A 19314-nucleotide genomic window follows, 5' to 3' on the forward strand; every position below is an offset into this window, starting at 1 on the left:
TGGTTGGCTGTGGAGCTTGACCAGTTGTCCACGTCTATCCGTACACCAATAGCTAGACGCGTCAATGAAATGTCAAGATTTAGCTACAGTGAGTTCTGTAGTAATTTCCCCCCTCACCTGAAATGCACTGAAGATCTTCTGTACTTTAAAGACCCGAATTCTAAAACGAATTCGGAACAATTTCAGGATCAATCTCTCCTTTTAAGGATCAATTAAAGATTTCAATTAAAGATTTAAGCCTTTCTGCGCTGTATTTCAACATAAATATATTAATATATAATTATGTGAACAAGCATTATCCATCCCTGTCTCCCCTAAAGCGTGTTAACACTTTCTAAAATATGTTCACTATGTACCTGACTAGAAAAACATGTGAGATGTTCATGCTCTGTAACTCATTGTGTGAAGAATGTTACACTCTCTCCACATGCTCTGCGCACTTGTTTGTCCCTTGTACTCGTAATGTTTTCTTTGTTCTGTTCTCTGTTATACCTTTACACAATGGTGTAATCGCCTGCTGTAGAAAACCGTAATAATAAAAAAATAATGATGCGTTTAAACTACAAATGATATTCATCTTTAGTTTTCTGCACGTTTAACTATTAAAGTACGTTAGTCTGAATTGTAACCTAACGTTGGTTGTTGCTCAAAGAAAAGCATGACTTGGTGCATTTTTTGTCGCAAACTTTGTTTCCAAAATCTACATCGTAATGTATTCACACAAACGTATGGGTGGAGGCCTAGCTTTTATCTGTAAGTCCTGTCTGGTTCTGCATTGTGCAGGAACTCTTGTGACTATGTCTTGTATTCTCTATTTACTGAGCCATCATCCCCAATTGCAATCCGTGTCTTTCAGGATTACACAGCCTGAAAAAACATAATCCTCCAAAATCTTCTTTCATCTCAAGTGACATCAAGGCAAGAAAAGACATGCTAGAGCACAGCCACGTGCTTTTTCCTTTAGATGCACACACTGGGTGGCTTACAGGCCCCACATAGCAGAACATACCTTTTCTCTTCCGATAAACATGCTTAAGTTTTTGATGGGCTGTGTGGTTGTCAGAAGAAGAATAGGGCAATTCATTGGTAAACAGGCAGAGAGGGGATGAAACACTCGCATATTTCTAGGACTCTACATGCTCTCATGTGCTTGACTGAGCTTCTACTGTGTTGTCACAGTATTTTATGTGTTCTGCCTAAACCAGTAGCAGCCCACTGCCTGCATCTTGCAGCAGATAGCAGGTGAATGGACACAGTCAATGCCAGCGAAGCACACAACACACAAAAACACACAAATATGACACATTAAATATGTGCAAACAAAGATAACGCATAGGTTCTTTTGTGAGTGTGAGGTATTTGCAAAGCACAGATAAGAAAATGTATAATGTCATCACATAAGGAATATTTAAAAGAAATGAATGATGGGTTCAGAAAGTGGTCAGTGTTTGTTATGATGGATAGCAGGCAACCACCTCAGAGGAAGCACGAGGCACTTAAGAAGGAACTGATGAGCTCCTGAGAGGGGAGCATGGAAGAACAGTAGAGTGAACAGTACAGTCCTTCATATACGGGCAAGAAAGATCTTTTGAGGGAGTAGAGAAGCACCTAAGAGGGAACACGGAAGTACCTAAGGGGGAGCAGGAAGCACATAAGAGAGAGTGGGACGCCCCAAGTAGGGAGAAAAATGCAAGATTGAACACGTAGCACCTGAGAGGGGAGCATGGAAGCACTGGAGAGGGAACAGGAAAGCACAGAATTTAGGCGGCAGGAAAGATCCTGAGAGAGTGTGCATGTATATGAATGGGAGGGCGAGAATAAGAGTCACTATGAAAAAAGTATGAGTGGCAGGTAGTAAAGTGAGTAAGATAGAGGCAAGAGAATATGCCTTTGGGACTAAACTAGCTGGCAATGGAGTATCAGTGAATTTGTGCCCTATCTGAGGTCAGGCAAAATGTGAGAGTGGATGGGAATGTGAGGGAAGTGAGAACCTAAGAGAACCTAAATATGATGGTACTACTTTTGCCTGTGTGGTGTGAGTTGTATTTTCTATTCTTGGCGCTCTGTTGGTCTCTGTATGATCACACCTCTAATGTTGTGTTCTGCCTGATCATGCCTCCACTGCTGCTCTCTGCATGATCACTCCTCTACTGCTGCTCTCTAAATGATAATTCCTATACTGCTGCTCTGTACATGAGCACTCCTCTACTGCTGCTCTCTGCATGATTACTCCTCTACCACTCATCTACTGCTCCTCTCTGCATGACCACTCCTCTTCTGCTGCTCTCTGCATGATTACTCCTCTGCCACTCCTCTACTGCTGCTCTCTGCATGAGCACTCCTCTACTGCTGCTCTCTGCATGATTACTCCTCTGCCACTCCTCTACTGCTGCTCTCTGCATGAGCACTCCTCTACTGATGCTCTTTCCATGACTCCTCCACTGCTCTCTGCATGATCACTCCTCTACTGCTGCTCTCTACATGAGCACTCCTCGACTGTTGCTCTCTCCATGAGTACTCATCAACTGCTCTCTGCATGATCGCACCTCTACTGCTGCTCTCTGCATGATTATTCCTCTACTGCTGCTCTCTGCATGATTATTCCTCTACCACTCCTTACTGCTGCTCTCTCCATGAGCACTCATCTACTGCTCCCTGCATGACCACTCCTCTACTGCTGCTCTCTACATGAGCACTCCTCTACTGTAGCTCTTTCCATGATTACTCGTTTACCACTCCTTGTTAGACATTTCATCCTTGGCGTGGTCTCCCTTAAATTTGTGCCTCTGTTTCCCAGGTTGTTGATGTGTGCTGGACTCTGTTTTTGCTGTTTTTGTTACTCTGGGCACTTTACCATTGGTAACGAGGGCTAAAGTGCAAGTGGTCCTGTACAAAATGTATATGTAATTGGTTTATCCATGATTGCCATATTTTATTTACTAGTAAGTCCCTAGTAGAGTGCACTAGAGGTGCCCAGGGCCTGTAAATCAAATGCTACTAGTGGGCCTGCAGCACTGGTTGTGCCAGCTACATAAGTAGTCCTGTAATCATGTCTCAGACCTGCCACTGCAGTATCTGTGTGTGCAGTTTTAACTGTAAATTTGACTTGGCAAGTGTACCCTCTTGCCAGGCTTAAACCTTCCCTTTTCTTACATGTAAGGCACCCCTAAGGTAGGCCCTAGGTAGCCCCAAGGGCAGGGTGGTTTATGGTTAAGGTAGGACATATAGTAAGGTGTTTTATATGTCCTGACAATGAAATATTGCTAAATTCGTTTTTCACTGTTGCAAGGCCTGTCTCTCTCATAGGGTTAACATGGGGGCTACCTTTAAATAGGATCCCTTTGGGAGCGGATAGACATGTGGAGTTTGGGGTCTCTGAGCTCACAATTTAAAAATACATCTTTTAGTATAGTTGATTTTAAGATTGTGTGTTTGAAAATGCCACTTTGTGTGCATTTTCCTGCTTAAACCATTTCTGTGCCTCTGCCTGTTTGTGGATTCCCTGTCTGGGTCAGTTTGACAGTTGGGCTGGTTGCACCTCACACTAGACAGTGACACAAAGGGAGCTGGGGTGTAGTCTGCATTTCCTGATGAGCCATTTGTGCTAGGAGGGAGGGGAAGAGTGGTCGCTCACACCAGAAAGGACTGTGCCTGCCCTCACACAATGCAGACTCCAAACCCCTGGTGTGTGTCTGGGGCTGGCCTGGGCAAGGCAGGATTTCACAATCAAGAGAGACTTTCCTTTGAAGTAAGCCTACTTCAAAGGGCAAAGTGGGTATAAGAAGGGCACCCAAAACCACAGACTTTAGAACACTTCTGGAAACCAAGAGGAACCTCTGCCTGGAGAAGAGCTGAAGAGCTGAGGAAGAAGAGCTGCCCTGCCTGTGACTGTGCTTTGTGGAGCTATCCTGCAGTTGCTGCTTCTGCCTGTGCTAGAGGACAAAGACTGGACTTTGTGTTGCATTCCTTCTTGTGAAGATCTCCAAGGGATTGATTTAGAGCTTGCCTCCTGTTGTTTGAAGTCTCAGGGACAGCAAAGATTTCTCTCTGCCAGCACCTGGAGTCTCTGAAGAGACTCCTAATCTGCCAAGTGGTTCCCATCCAGTTCCTGGGAGCCTGAAAGGAGAGGCTGGCAACCCAAGAGTGAGAAATCCATGCACAGGCAGCCGTGCAGGGAAAAGACCGAAGTGACTCCGATCTGCTGCTGAAAAATCGATGTGCCGCCGGCTTCGTGGCTGAAAATCGATGCTCGTCTGCAACGCGACCCAAAGATCGACACCCAGGGCTGGAGCATCGCTGACGGAGGCTGGTGAGATCGCAACCCATGCTGTGTGGTTTTCGGATCATCATGCAGTGGGATTTCCGGCACAAATACCGGTGGATGTGTAAAAACAACGCAAGGCCTGCCTGGACCCGAGAGTGTTGACTGGATCGACGCATCGCTCTCCTGCGGAGAGAAGAAACGATGCACGCCGACCTGACTGAAGGAGAAACAACGCAGAGTCTTGCTCATGAGTGAAATTGACGCATCACAAGCCCTTTTTGATGCACACTCACCCATGCAGTATTATTTTTGATGCACCTAAGGTACATTTTTACGCTAACAGCGTTAGCGTTTGTGTTTAAAACTACATGAAGTCTCTTTTTGCTTTTTAATTGATGACTTGTGTATTTTGGATTTTTGTCGTTTTGGTCTTGTTTTATTTGATAAATATTTCCTATTTTTCTAAACATTTTGTAGTGTTTTCATTAAGTTACTGTGTGTGTTGGTACAAATACTTTACCCCTAGCACTCTGAAGTTAAGCCTACTGCTTGTGTCAAGCTACCAAGGGGGTAAGCAGGGGTTAGCTGAGGGGGATTCTCTTTTACCCTGACTAGCATGAGGGTTCTTGCTTGGACAGGGGGTAACCTGACTGCCAACCAAGGACCCCATTTCTAACACTCCTGTACTGCTGCTCTCTGCATGAGCACTCCTCTACTGGTGCTCTCTGCATGACCTCTCCTCTACTGCTGCTCTCTCCATGAGCACTCCACTACTGCTGCTCTCTGCATGATCACTCCTCTACTGCTGCTCTCTCCATATTACTCCACTACTAGTGCTCTCTGCATGACCTCTCCTCTACTGCTGCTCTCTCCGTGAGCACTCCACTACTGCTGCTCTCTCCATGAGCACTCCACTACTGCTGCTCTCTGCATGATCACTCCTCTTCTGCTGCTCTCTCCATATTACTCCTCTACTGGTGCTCTCTGCATGACCTCTCCTCTACTGCTGCTCTCTCCATGAGCACTCCACTACTGCTGCTCTCTGCATGATCACTCCTCTACTGCTGCTCTCTCCATATTACTCCTCTACTAGTGCTCTCTGCATGACCTCTCCTCTACTGCTGCTCTCTCCGTGAGCACTCCACTATTGCTGCTCTCTCCATGAGCACGCCACTACTGCTGCTCTCTGCATGATCACTCCTCTACTAATGCTCAAAGCACGCTCACGCTTCCACTTCTGCTCCCTACCTGCTCACGTTTGTTATCACTTCATTCTTTAAAGTATTGCTAAGACAAATAACTTAGTGAAAAGGTTTCACTGATTGGTGCTCGTACGTGGTTTTGAAACACGTTTTAGTCTTGCTCCATTCAACTTAAGTTTGACTAGCTGTTTCCTTGTACTCTTTTATTAAAGTGGACTTTCCTCTTTGCTTTTTCTTTCCGTTTATTATTTCCTCAATATGTGTTTTTGTTTAGGTAGTTTCATTAACATTTTACAAACGTTTGCCCATTGTATTGGCTCTATTTTATGTCACCGTAAAGATAGTACGCATGCTCTCTCCTGGGGCTAAATATATAATATCTTCGTGCACATAACAGACATTCTAGGACCGTGGAGTTCCCTTGCTTGTCTGTGAAGAGCATCTGTGCTTTGTCAACCCCTTCTGTAGATATTCATAGTTCAGAAGCTGTGGCCTGTGCATTTTCAGTCAGGCGTCTCTTCTATTGATGCAGTTGTTGCTGTGCAGATCTGAGACGTCTGCCGTCGGCCTTCTCCAACAAGCTGACCTGCAATTGTTGTGCAGAAGTACTGAACATGTCCAAACAACCACACCCACTTGCCAAGTGCATTGCGTGGTAGAAAGTAGAAAAAGTGTTCTTGATTCATGTCCTTTTTGTGTCTATAGTGGTACGGTGGATGCAGGGGTGTATCTTCCGAGGTCGGGGTTCGGGTTGCTACACCCCCTTAATGTATTTTGTGATAAATATTTGGGTAGAGATGCTTTCATTTTCGTATGGTGTAGTGGCTGTCCGATTTCACTAGGAATTTTTACACACACAGACCAAAAATACAGACACTGTATCCCTCTCTCTGTTTAGAAAGACTTAAACACATTTGGTCATTTTTCATAATAATATGTGTTTTCTCTCAATTAATAATACACATAGCAATCCACATTCCTCTTCCCTTTCACTGCTCCTTAAGCCCCTCTCGTGTGCCCTGCTTGTCCTATAATGTATTTTAATATTGTGTTCTAGAGTGATTGTTGGAAAATCTGAAGCTCCCGCTCCTCACCTCCCCTTCAATCTTACTGACTAAGCTAAGCACTTGAGTGGATGAAAAAAAATGGGCGACTGCCAGAGGTTAGACTGATTCAAGCACCCTCCCATCACCTTGTGTATGTCTGATGTAACCTTCTAGAAGGTCAAGTGTATGTCAAGATGTTGGTCCCATCCACTCTATGCCACGGGATCCAAGCTATACTTTCCTGACGAGATATATTATGCAGAAACCGGTCTAGGGTTGCTTGTGTTGCCTTCTGGAGGGAACTTCGCTTGCAGTTTGAGATGGACTGTTTCCATGGGAAGCAGGCTCAGTACTGACTTGCGTAAGAAGGGCCTTTGCCTGGAGTGGTACAGTGGATGGAACATGATGTGTTGCAACTATAGCAGCATGAGTGATGCAAGCATTCCTCCAATCACTTTTTGTGTATTTATCAAAATCAGCTTTTGCAAGTATAACAATCATGCCCACAGATCATCAAGCCTACACCAGCAAGGGGTCACAAAAATGTTACTAAAAGATACACTGAAATTAAATACAATATAGCAATTCTGTCCATTGAAACGTGGTGATTGTGATAGTCTGCTAGAGTTTACTAGCAATGTGTCCCTTTCTGCTAAAGTAATGGCTGCGGCAATACAAACATATTATTTAATTGAAACAGGTAGAGAAAAATACTAATGATTTTGGTCCAAAAATGCAACTTTGAATGTGCTTTTCCGTTTTGTCAGCGAAGTAAGGTCTGATTGTCTGTACATGTGTTTTTATTTATTGAAACAGGTTATTTGGTGTCACTTCTTTGATTCAGACAGACTGCTCCGTCCCTTGGAAGATCATAACGAACCCGACTCTCAAGTGGTACCACCACGCCAACCCCATTGTACTCTTGGTGATGTACTACACACTGGCAACTCTGATTCGCCTTTGGCTACAGGAACCTATTGTAAGTGAGCCATTTATTATTATTATTATTTTTTTTTATAACGTGTGCGCCGCAAGAAAGGCAGATTTGCTGTTTATTAACTTGCAAGATCACTTCATGATGTAATTTGGTACACAGAATCAAGACATTGTACTTTTTCAGACAGTAAGGGATATCTGACACAATTAATCGCCTCAATGAGTTGCAAAATGGTCATGAAATAGCAAAATTGTAAAAATAAAAAAAGTAAGTGTTTGTTCAAAAAGGCCTGTGGGTAATTTACCTAATACATTCTACTTACTGTTTTTTCTGTCCATGTTTGGATATATCCATTTTGGGCTACTATCCCTATTAGATTGGTTTGCCTTCTGCTGCAACTAAAACCTATAGCAGCAGAGAGTGAGGGGACATTTAATGAAGCCAGAGGCAGAAGCGCTCTTATGCTGTATGATCATTCTACCAATTGATGACAGAATACCTTGAACTGTACAGGGAAGAATGAATGAGAGGTGGAGCGAGAGGGTTAAAGTGGCTTCCTCATCCTTTCTTCTGTGCTGTTTTTGTTATTGGCTGACAAAAACAGCAATAGCCACAAAAGGAGTCAAGGAAAAATCGCTTTACCCTTCCCATAACAACCGAACCTTTCTCTGCCGCTACCGTGCAAACTCCCTCAATCAAACCTAAAATGTTAAATGCGTGTACCACCTCTGTCTCTGCCTTACCAGTTCAGTCCCCTGGGCCTCAAAGTACATTTCCTTCCCTCAGCCAACCCCTGGCCTTGAACTGCTGCTGGGATTGTCTCATCTGACTCTCCAATTTGCATATGGAAAGGCATTACATATTATCCCCTTCGCTGCCAGTCCTTTTCCCCCTCCTGCGCCGAGCCTTTTTTTAGCTATTTGGGGCAGTTCGCGCTTAGGCCCTCATAACTTTTTGTTCACATAAGCTACCCACGCCAAATTTGCGTCCTTTTTTTCCAACATCCTAGGGATTCTAGAGGTACCCAGACTTTGTGGGTTCCTCTGAAGGAGACTAAGAAATTAGCCAAAATACAGTGAAAATTTTGTTTTTTTCAAAAAAATTGGAAAAAAGGGCTGCAGAAAGCAGCTTGTGTTTTTTTCCCTGAAAATGGCATCTACAAAGGGTTTGCGGTGGCAAGATCACATTTTTCCGGGCTTTCAGGAACATTTTTTTGTGCTTTCAGCCTCCTTCCAGTTAGTGACCAAAATGGGTGAGAAACCAATGCTGGATCCCAGAAAGCTAAACATTTCTGAAAAGTAGACAAAATTCTGAATTCAGCAAGGGGTCATTTGTGTAGATCCTACAAGTGTTTCCTACAGAAAATAACAGCTGAAATACCAAAATATTGAAATTGAGGTGAACAAACAGCCATTTTTCTCCACGTTTTACTCAGTAACTTTTTACTGCGATGTCAGATCTTTTAAAGCAATATACCGTTACGTCAGCTGGACTCTTCTGGTTGCGGGGATATATAGGGCTTGTAGGTTCATCAAGAACTCTAGGTACTGAGAGCCAATAAATGAGCTGCACCTTGCAATGGGTTTTTATTCTATACCGGGTATACAGCAATTCATTTGCTGAAATATAAAAAGTGAAAAATAGGTATCAAGAAAACCTTTGTATTTCCAAAATGGCCACAAGATAAGGTGTTGAGCAGCAATGGTTATTTGCACATCTCTGAATTCCGGGGTGCCCATACATCTCATGTGAATTACAGTGCATTTTTCAAATAGATGTCTTTTTTACACACTGCCTTACATTTGGAAGGAAAAAATGTAGAGAAAGACAAGGGGCAATAACACTTGTTTCGCTATTTTGTGTTCCCCGCATTTCCCGATAAAAATGGTACCTCACTTGTGTGGGTAGGCCTAGCGCCCACAAAAGGAAATGGCCCAAAACACAACATGGACACACCACATTTTTTCACAGTGCTTACGTGTGGATTTTGGCCTCTATCTCAGCCAGCACCTGGGGAAACCTAGCAAAACCAGCACATTTTTGAAAACTAGACACATAGGGGAATCCAAGAAGGGGTGACTTGTGGGGCTCTGACCAGGTTCTGTTACCCAAAATCCTTTGCAAACCTCAAAATGTGGCCAAAAAAACACTTTTTCCTCACATCTCGGTGACAGGAAGTTCTGGAATCTGACAGGAGCCACAAATTTCCTTCCACTCAGCGTTCCCCCAAGTCTCCCGATAAAAGTGGTACCTCACTTGTGTGGGTAGGCCTAGTGCCCACGAAAGGAAATGGCCCAAAACACAACGTGGACACATCACATTCACAGAAAACAGAGGTGTTTTTCACAGAAAACAGAGGTGTTTTCTACAAAGTGCCTACCTGTGGATTTTGGCCTTTAGCTCAGCTGGCACCTGGGGAAACCTAGCAAACCAGCGCATTTTTCAAAACTAGACACCTAGGGGAATCCAAGATGGGGTGACTTGTGGGGCTCCGACCAGGTTCTGTTGCCCAGAATCCTTTGCAAACCTCAAAATTTGGCACAAAAAACACTTTTTCCTCACATTTCGGCGACAGAAAATTCTGGAATCTGACAGGAGCCACAAATTTCCTTCCACCCAGCGTTCCCCCAAGTCTCCCGATAAAAATGGTACCTCACTTGTGCGGGTGGGCCAGGTGCCTGCAACAGAAAAAGGCCAAAAACTTGTAGAGATTGAGGGGATAGCACAGCGAGTTGATAAGCACATATTTTTCTTTTATACATCTTTTAGGCTGACTCTGCTTTGGGGTCCCATGCAAGTGAGGTATAATTTTACTTGGGGGACTGAGGGGAACGCTGGGTGGTAGGAAATTTGTGCGGCAGCGGTGATCCTACAAAGAAAAGTGAGGAAAATATGATTTTTTTATGCAAATTTGGAGGTTTGCCGAGGAGTCTGGGTAAGAAAATGTTGGGGGATCCAGGCAAGCCACAACTCCTTGGGGTGTCTATTTTTAAAACATGTCTGGGTTTGGTAGGTTTCCCTAGATGAAGGCCGCACCCGGGACCGAAACCATAGGTGCCACGCCCCCCCCCCTCCAAACACAGGTAGTTTTACAATAGATCATTTTGGTTTGTCCACATACTTATGTGATGTTCCAAACACTAAAATTGTGAAAAGAAACGCACTTAGGTTATGTTAAAAAGACTCCTCACCCACCAACCAAGTTGGTGGCATGCTTCATCATCGTGGTCCCACCCGAGGCACCTAGCGTGTCAAAGGTGTGCTGAGACGCCTGATTACAGCGGAGCAGGTTTGGTCATTTTTACCACACATACTGGTTGGATTTGGCACGAGGGTGAGTGATGGTTCAGTGGATAAAATTTTATTAACAAGAGATTTCACAAAAATGAAATGCACTGTTAATAACTGAAAGGCCAAAAAACAAAACCAGTGACTCATGGCTCGGTAGCTGTAAAGCCACGGCATGGCACCAACCGCTTTACAGTCCATTCACACACCTTTCATACATGACATGCACAAGACCATTCACGCCGCCAGCCACGGGCCCAGCACATTACAACACTCGCATCGACAGACAGCGCCACTCAAGGGCCCATCACTTACATACGCCCACATGCCTGATACAGCAATCACACCAGCTGATGGGTGTGTGTGGACTGGTGTTTGGCTGGCAGTGTGTTGCAGTAGCCAACAGCAAGTCAATATGTACACTATGTACACCATCATTCAAGCCCCACTCCACACACAATGGCATCACTTTTTATTTATTTTTAAACAAAGAAACCACTAACTAATTAGAAATAATTACAAAACTACAAACACAAAAGCTCTAACTAAGTACATGACAGAAATGCTAACCATGAAACTGAACACATGAAAATACAAAACAGACAGTTTACACTCATGGTTGTTCCCAGTAATTCTTCTGGGTGTGGTAATTCTTAAAACAACCACCCACACACAGCCCAGGCTTTGAAGGACAATCTGGGCAGTACATTCGAGTCTCCCTCCGAATACCTCTTTGAAAACACACTCCACATTTCTTAGCTGGAAAGTTTTTTTTGGGTGTGGGAGGAATGTGCTCAGCAAAGTGGCGATCTTTCAATCTAGCCACATCCTCCACCACTGCTTCTCTAGGAACTCTGGCCTGTTCCACCACAATAAGGCTCTCTATCACTGACTCCTGAAATTTCACAAATGTCATCTTTGACTCTGGAGACCCATCCTTAAACATAATAAAAGCATTACAAGTTGCTAAGTGGAAGAGGTGAATTGCTAACTTCTTATACCAAACGTAAGACTTACGAATAGCAGTTTAAGGTTCCAACCTTTGATCAACTCTATCTACACCTCCCATGTGCTTATTATAATCTAAAATGCACACAGGTTTGCGCACTTCAGCAGCCTGGTCCCAAACAGTCACAGGCAAAGTACTCTCATCATGGATGGTACTTAGCATGTAGACATCCCTCCTGTCTGAAAACTTCAAAGCTAGCAGCTCATCATTCCACAAGGCACTGTACTGTCCCCTCTGAAGTTTTTTACAGATAAGCTCCCTTGGATAGCCTTTCCGGTTACAACTAATTGTGTCACAAGCAACAGTGTCCACTCTAAACAATTCCTTGAACAACTGCACTCCACTGTAAAAGTTATCTACATACAAATGGTGACCTTTGTTGAACAGTCGTCTTCCAAGTTCCCACAGAATTTTCTCAGTAACTCCAAAAGTGGGAGGACAACCAGGGGGGTCAATACTGGAATCCCTACCAGTGTAGACACGGAAATTATACACATATCCTGTACTACTTTCAGACAGCATATACAATTTAATTCCACATCGTGCCCTCTTGCCAGGAATGTACTGCCTAAAATCCAAACGACCCTTGAAGAGGACCAAAGACTCGTCCACAGCTATTTCTTTGCCTAGACCATAGACCTCTGAAAACCGATCTACAAAATGATCAAGGACAGGCCTAATCTTAAAAAGACGGTCAGAATCAGGGTGATCTCGTGGCAAGGCTAATGCATTGTCAATAAAATGCAGCATCCTAAGAAGAAGCAAATACCGATTACGACTCATTGTTGCAGGAAATATAGCTGTTGCCATCAAGGGACTAGTAGACCAATAAGAAGCCAGTGACGGCTTCCTTATCAACCCCATCAAAAGAGTCAAACCTAAAAACCTTTTCATCTCCTCCAAATTTGTGGGAATGCACTGGGCAGCTCTAGAGTGCGGCCTAAGTCTAGCAGTGTTGTCCCTCAAATACTTCTCCGCATACAAATTAGTCTGCTCAACAGTCTCTTCCAAAAAACACATCATCCATAAATAACTCAAAGAAATTGACAGGCAAAAAGTTCTCTGTATTGACTCTACACCCCGGGAGACCAGTAAAGGCAGGCAACTCTGGCTGCTTCATGTTTGGGGCAACCCAGAGTTCAGGTCTTCCTACGGGAAACCTTTCAGCCCCAGGTTGCTGCACTAAAGGCACATCAGTGTCCTCCTCTGAAACAGGCCCTTCATCTGCACTGACTGTGGCTTCCTCATCAGAAGATTCCTCTCCGACAGAAACTTCACTGCCAGAATCTCTCACTTCCTCCTCTGCCTCAGATGCAGAGTCCGTCTCATAATCATGATCAGACAATGACTCAAAAAGCATACCAACCACCTGCTGAGCGGTCATCCTGCGGCTAGCCATGATCTTTCCTATGAAAATTAACTGGACAAATGCACCACCAACAACCAGCACTGTGTAAGATAAGTAATAAAGTGTAGCTTTATTAGTAAGAGTTATAAACTCAAAAACGATACCGCTCACTTGCCTGAAAAAGCTTGAATCACCAGCAACTACGCTGCACAGACACAGCAATCACCAATGATATCCCACTAAAAAGAAAGAAAGAAAAGCAAATGAGAAATAAGACAACACAAATATCATTATGCACAAATCTAAAGACAATTTCACACAAACCTGCATTTAGTACACCACCTACAAACATGTCATTCATGCATGGCAACAATACTCCTTTGGAGTAAATTATTTTTCCTTACCTAAAACATGCAACTATGCAAACCACAGGTCAACCACCACCAAAACCGCAAGGAGCCACAGCAAAGAAAGAAAAAGCTTTGAACTAGAACAAAAAGGAGGAAAAAAATTATCACAAATGCAAATACTTCATCAGTTGACAATTTAGAAATTGGTGCCTAAGTGGATTCTGCCATAGGGGCAGATGGGCCTACTAAAAAATAGGCCTATCTGCCCCAAGGAGGGCAGAAAATATTTTTAGTAGTGTGTCCCCAGGGGGAGCGACCCTTGCCCAAAGGGCCACCCCCAAACAAAACAAAAAACACACACACACTATCCCTGGTGCCTACGTGGCTTCTACCCCCCTTGGGGGCAGATGGGCCTAAAAAACATAGGCCCATCTGCCCCCTAAGGGGGCAGAAATGGGCAACAGTTCAATGCCCCCCTTGGGGAGGGCACCCCGTGCCCAAGGTGGACGCCCCCACATAAATAAACATATAAAAAAAAATCCCTGGCGTTCTAGTGGTTTCTGCCCCTCTTGGGGGCAGATCAGCCTAAACATAATAGGCCGATCTGCCCCCCAGGGGAGCGACCCTTGCCCAAGCGGCCGCTCCCCAATACAAAACACAGCAGAAATAAAGACGAAAAAAAAAATCCCTGGCGTCTAGTGGTTTCTGCCCTCCTTGGGGGCAGATCAGCCTAAACATATAAGGCCGAAAAGGCCACAACAAACATGGCCCCCAAATGGGAGCGACCCTTGCCCAAGGGGCTGCTCCCCAGCACAAAAAACAACATAAATAATGCAAAAATGAAAATCCCTGGCGTCTAGTGGTTTCTGCCCCCCTTGGGGGCAGATCAGCCTAAAAATATTAGGCCGATCTGCCCCCAAGGAGGGCAGAATGGCCACACAAACATGCCCCCCAAAAGGGAGCGACGCTTGCCCAAGGGGCCGTAGCTGACACACACATCACAATAAAATAAATAAAAAAAGAAAATCCCTGGCGTCTAGTGGGCATTCCTGCTGCCCGATCGCACTGCGATCGGGCAGCAGGAATGCTCAAAGAGACACCGGGGGAAAGGAAAAGCCTTTCCTTTCCCCCGGTGCCTCTTTGTCCCAAACCCCCACCCGCCGGAGGAGAAACTCACCTGTTTCTCCGTACTCGCACTGGAAGCAAATGGCTTCCAGTGCAACCGCCAGTGTGTAATGAGGTCAGCGCGCGATTACGCGCTGACGTCATTACGGGGGGTGGGAGGGGCGAGGATGGAAGGGGAAGGTCTTCCCCTTCCATCCCCGCCATGGGGGGGGTGGGGAGAACCCCACAGAGGGAGCGCTAGCGCTCCCTCTGGGCTCCAGGCCGAGGACGTAATGGTTACGTCCTCGGCACAGGAGCACTGTGCCGCAGGACATAACCACTACGTCCGCGGCACAGAAGGGGTTATGAATAGGTGTAAAAAATACATCTTGCCAGGCTCCAGGAGATGCATCTCTCCCACTGGGGCATTGTCTAGTCATCTCCTCGAAGTGGCAGTAGGGGAGTACCACCATTACAAGATGTGAAGCAAAGGTGATTCTTATAGACGTGTGTATGTCATTCAATTGTGCTGCATCTAAGAAGATCCACAATATGTTGTATATTTCATAACTGTGAAAAGGGCATTTGGTAAATCAAATCTATCAGCCCAATTTATCTATGTGTTATCTACGTGCCATACGCCTAATAACAATTACAATTTAAATTTCTCATTTTTACGCAACAGAGGCTGCCCAAAACACTTGCAGTCTAGCATCACATATTTTGTTTTAGAAGCAAGTGAAATTGGCTGTACCCTTCATTAATGCTTCCCATGTCTTTACTCGTGCAGCTGTTGAGATCTGCACACTAACATATGTCTTACACAAATGACAAGTTAAACAGAAAACAGTGGCATCAAAAGTAAGACCTGGTTCCCATCAGCTGCATGGATTAAGCCCTGGTAGATGTTTTCCATTTTATGACACAGCTCTATCCAGAAATGCTCAAAGACACATACGTGAAGAGTGAATGTAGTAGACAAATGCAGTTTTGCTTTCATTTGTTAGATTTTGACCTCTCAAATATTTCCCATTTGGCCATCTTTTTGTGGAGCAATGTTGCATTTTTAAGTTAGATAGCATCAAATATTCGCTTGTGAATGTAGGAAAATGTCTCTTCTTGTGTGATCACCCCCCATTGTTTTTTGGACTGATGCTGATGTTTTTTGACTCTGTGCACTGGGGCTCTACTAACCAGGCTCCAGTCCATGTGCTCTGCCCCCTAAACATGTCAAAATTGGAGATACTCCTAATTGGCATATTTATCTTAGCTGTACACCTCTAGTAAATGGTACAAAGTCTACCCAGAGTCTGTGAATCAAACATCACTAGTGGACTTTAGCACCTTTTGTGCCATCCACTACAGTGCTAACATGTCTGCAGTCCTACTATTGTAAGCTGGCAGTGTTGGTTTAAAAAGTCTAATTGGACCTGTCCCAAAATCCCTTTTTGACAGGCCTGAATCTTACTTTTAAATATTAATGTCACTCCTCAGTAGGCCATATTGGCCATAAGGAAGAGGACATGGCGTAACAGCCAAAGCTGCTGACCTTAGAGCTGGGGATCAAGGTTAGAGTCAGTTCAACAAGCTGTGATTCCAGGCACACTACTTAATCTCCCTTTGCCCAAGGACAGCGCCTGAATGCCCTCACGGGTAGTTAGCCAGGTTATACAAATCCAAGTATTATTATTTTTATTATAAGGCTGTGTGCATGGTATTTACAAGTAGGATATACAAAAGTATAATGTTAAACATGTCTTGACAGTAAAAAGAACCCAACACCTACTTTCACTGTAGCAGGGTTGGTTGTTATATAGGAAAGTATTGGGGTCACTATTACATTTCATTATGTTATCTCTGGCTAGGAAACAACTACCAATTCCATTCTTAGAATTTATGAAATATATTTACCAGCCCTGTTCACTGCTAAAGTAAGATCTGTAATAAATATTTTGGAAAAGGTACTTCTAGAAAGTTATGGTTTCTCTGCCTACTGGATTTGGAGCCTCTTTTGCATGAGCTTCAACTTTCATGTGGCAGTTGAAAAGACCATTTGATGAAACTGCTTCCAGGTTAGAAAAATGTATTGGGTGTGGGAAGTTGTTCTGTTCCTCTGTCAGGATGACCATTTCTACTGACAACAGGAGCTTCATTAACTTCAAAGAGGCCTATCCTGTCACAGGCAAATGTTAGCTGACACCTTGGTAGGAACCTTCTTTCTTCCCCCAGTCAGGCGAGCACCAATCCCAGTGGGTGAGGAGCTGCTACCAGAACTGGTTTGAAGTAATCACAATGGAGGGACTGTTCCTTTCCCTGCACATACCTCTGGGGTGAGCACACAGGCTTTGCACAAGAGTAGAAGGGTTCACCGCCTTGGGTCCGGTCAGAGAGGGACACTGTGGGACTGTTTGAGGTAGGGCACACAGAAACTGCTTCAAATATAGATTAAAGTTAACCAAGGGCACCTTTTCTCTATTGGGTAGAAATAGGCTAGGAGTCACCCCCTCCCACAAGCTAGTGCCAGGTATAAATGTGGCTCCTGATGGGCATCCTCTTCAGATTACTACTGGACCTGTGGAAGACAAATGAAGGACTGCAGCCTCTGTTGAGGCCTATTGTCATAAGGACCTTTGTATCTCTACAAGACTGCTAAATTAGGGGCGCCAGATTTTATGTTTCTTTGGCATTTCCAGATGAAAATAATTTCTATAATCTCAGTGGAACTGGACAAAGTCTCCTCTGGGGGTACACATTATAACAGGTCCATAGAATTATAAATCTGGAACAGAATTTGTAGTCCTCATATAACATAAACCAAATATACAAGATGTGTTGCCATTGCTTTCCTGCAGGGCATCTACCCCTTGGTTCCAGCTTAATCCTAATATATATACACACACACACACACACACACACATACATACATTACCTAGTGTGACCTAGTGACGGTAGTTATAGTTAAGACCATTTTTTCAATAGATGGAGCAGTCTTTTGTTTCCCCAATAACTTTGGCACTGCTTGATGAATCTTCATGAAACTTTCAAAACTTATACCTTGGTCAGTTCAAACTGCTGTCTTGAAAGTTTCAGGTTGATCTGTGAAGCACGGACCAAAATAAAGGGGGGATCAAAAACACTTTTCTCCATTCTGAGTCTATATGGTTTTTGCATTCTTTAGACAAGCCTACAGCTCGAACCGCTGAATGGAATTACACCAAATTTGGCATGAAGCTAGATTTTGTTCCACAGATTACACTTTTTGTGGTTTTCTGCAGTTCCTGAGATATTAACTAGCACAGAAGATTCAGATTCGCAGATTCATGGGAAAAGCAAGGCCCTAATTGGCTGGCCAAACCTGACAGAAAATTGCAGCTGACATTTTGTTTGTTGCATCGGCTTGGGGTTTGGAGAAGATGAGTGAAAAAACACATATGGGGTCAGGATACAGGTATCCTGACCCAACAGGACACATAGAGGGGTCCCTGGGACCCCTTGTTGGGGAAAAAATTGCCCAATTACTTTTTTTTCATCCAATCCGTGGGTCCCTGGATCCACAGGTGGGACATGGATTCTGGATTTGCGAATCCAGAGAAAAAGTGGTGAACAAAACACCCACTGCATGCATGAGGGTTGGCCTTAGAGCACGAGTTATAGTTACTTGAAATAACTATTAACTGCTGAATTTCTAAGGTTTTGTGAAAGTAAATTCAGAACCAAACTATACTGTCCCTGTAGCCTTTGTTTTTTTTAGTGAGTATATTGGCATATATATATATATATATATATATATATATATATATATATATAAAACACTCCACTTGTGGCGTTCCCTTTCGGCACCTGAACGTCAACGGTGCTATTCCTCATACGCACGCCATCGCGTATTATATTACACACTTCTCTTCCGTGGATATAGGAAAAAGGCAGCACTCCACAGCCACAACGAATTCAATCATGTTTATTCACCTACAGGGACGCGTTTCGGCGTTACCGCCTTCATCGACCTGTGAGCCGCCATTTTAGCTCGGTTTTTATACTCCAATTACAATGACCTCAATTAACATATATCATGCGAAAAACTGTTTTAGTCACAAATTTTCACCATACATTTCAATTAAACAGCAATTAAATACAATTAGAAAATATACAATGTAAAAATGCATTAGCTTGTCGAGTGTCAATTCTTCAGTGTTTATAAAATGTGTTAAACTAACCCTCGCCTATAATCCATGAATACAACTATCTCTATTCAGTCAATGATCCTTTTCAAATTCATTACCATTATGATTCAATAATAATATGCGTGCTGAATGATGATCTACATGAAATTCATTCCTTTATATACCCTTATTTTCTTAGTGTATATATGTATACATATATAGTGACAAAATATTCTCTTCAATCCTTGTGAGTATGGATCTCTCTAAAATTACTTCATTAATATAAGTGAAAGTGCATCTCCTCACTACTATTCAATCCATTTGGCTCTTTAGTATCAAACGCCAATATGTATTTGGATTCTAATTTCCTTAAATGTTTTTCTCTGTCACCTCCCCGAACATCTTTTTTCACTCCATCTATCACGCTATACATTATTTCCTCTACTTTACCTCCGTGTACCTCATGTATGTGTCTAGCTACCGGGTAAGTCTCATCTCGATTTGAAATTGCCCTCAAATGTTGCAAAATTCTTAGATGTACCTGCAATTTTGTGCTGCCTACATACATTTTGGGACAGCTGCATTTTAGTATATACACCACATGGT

General features: G+C 43.6%; 1 protein-coding gene across 3 annotated transcripts in view; it reads left to right on the plus strand.

The window, feature by feature from the left end:
* PIEZO2 (piezo type mechanosensitive ion channel component 2) overlaps positions 1–19314 on the plus strand; it is a 1085167-nt gene that overhangs the window by 730195 nt on the left and 335658 nt on the right. For all 3 annotated transcript variants that reach the window (XM_069216450.1, XM_069216468.1, XM_069216460.1), the window contains exon 8: positions 7329–7491. In XM_069216450.1, coding sequence (XP_069072551.1) covers positions 7329–7491 — 163 coding nt within the window. The remainder of the gene's footprint in view (positions 1–7328; positions 7492–19314) is intronic.

This window comes from Pleurodeles waltl, chromosome 2_1 (assembly GCF_031143425.1).
Source record: "Pleurodeles waltl isolate 20211129_DDA chromosome 2_1, aPleWal1.hap1.20221129, whole genome shotgun sequence".
Lineage (NCBI taxonomy): Eukaryota > Metazoa > Chordata > Amphibia > Caudata > Salamandridae > Pleurodeles > Pleurodeles waltl.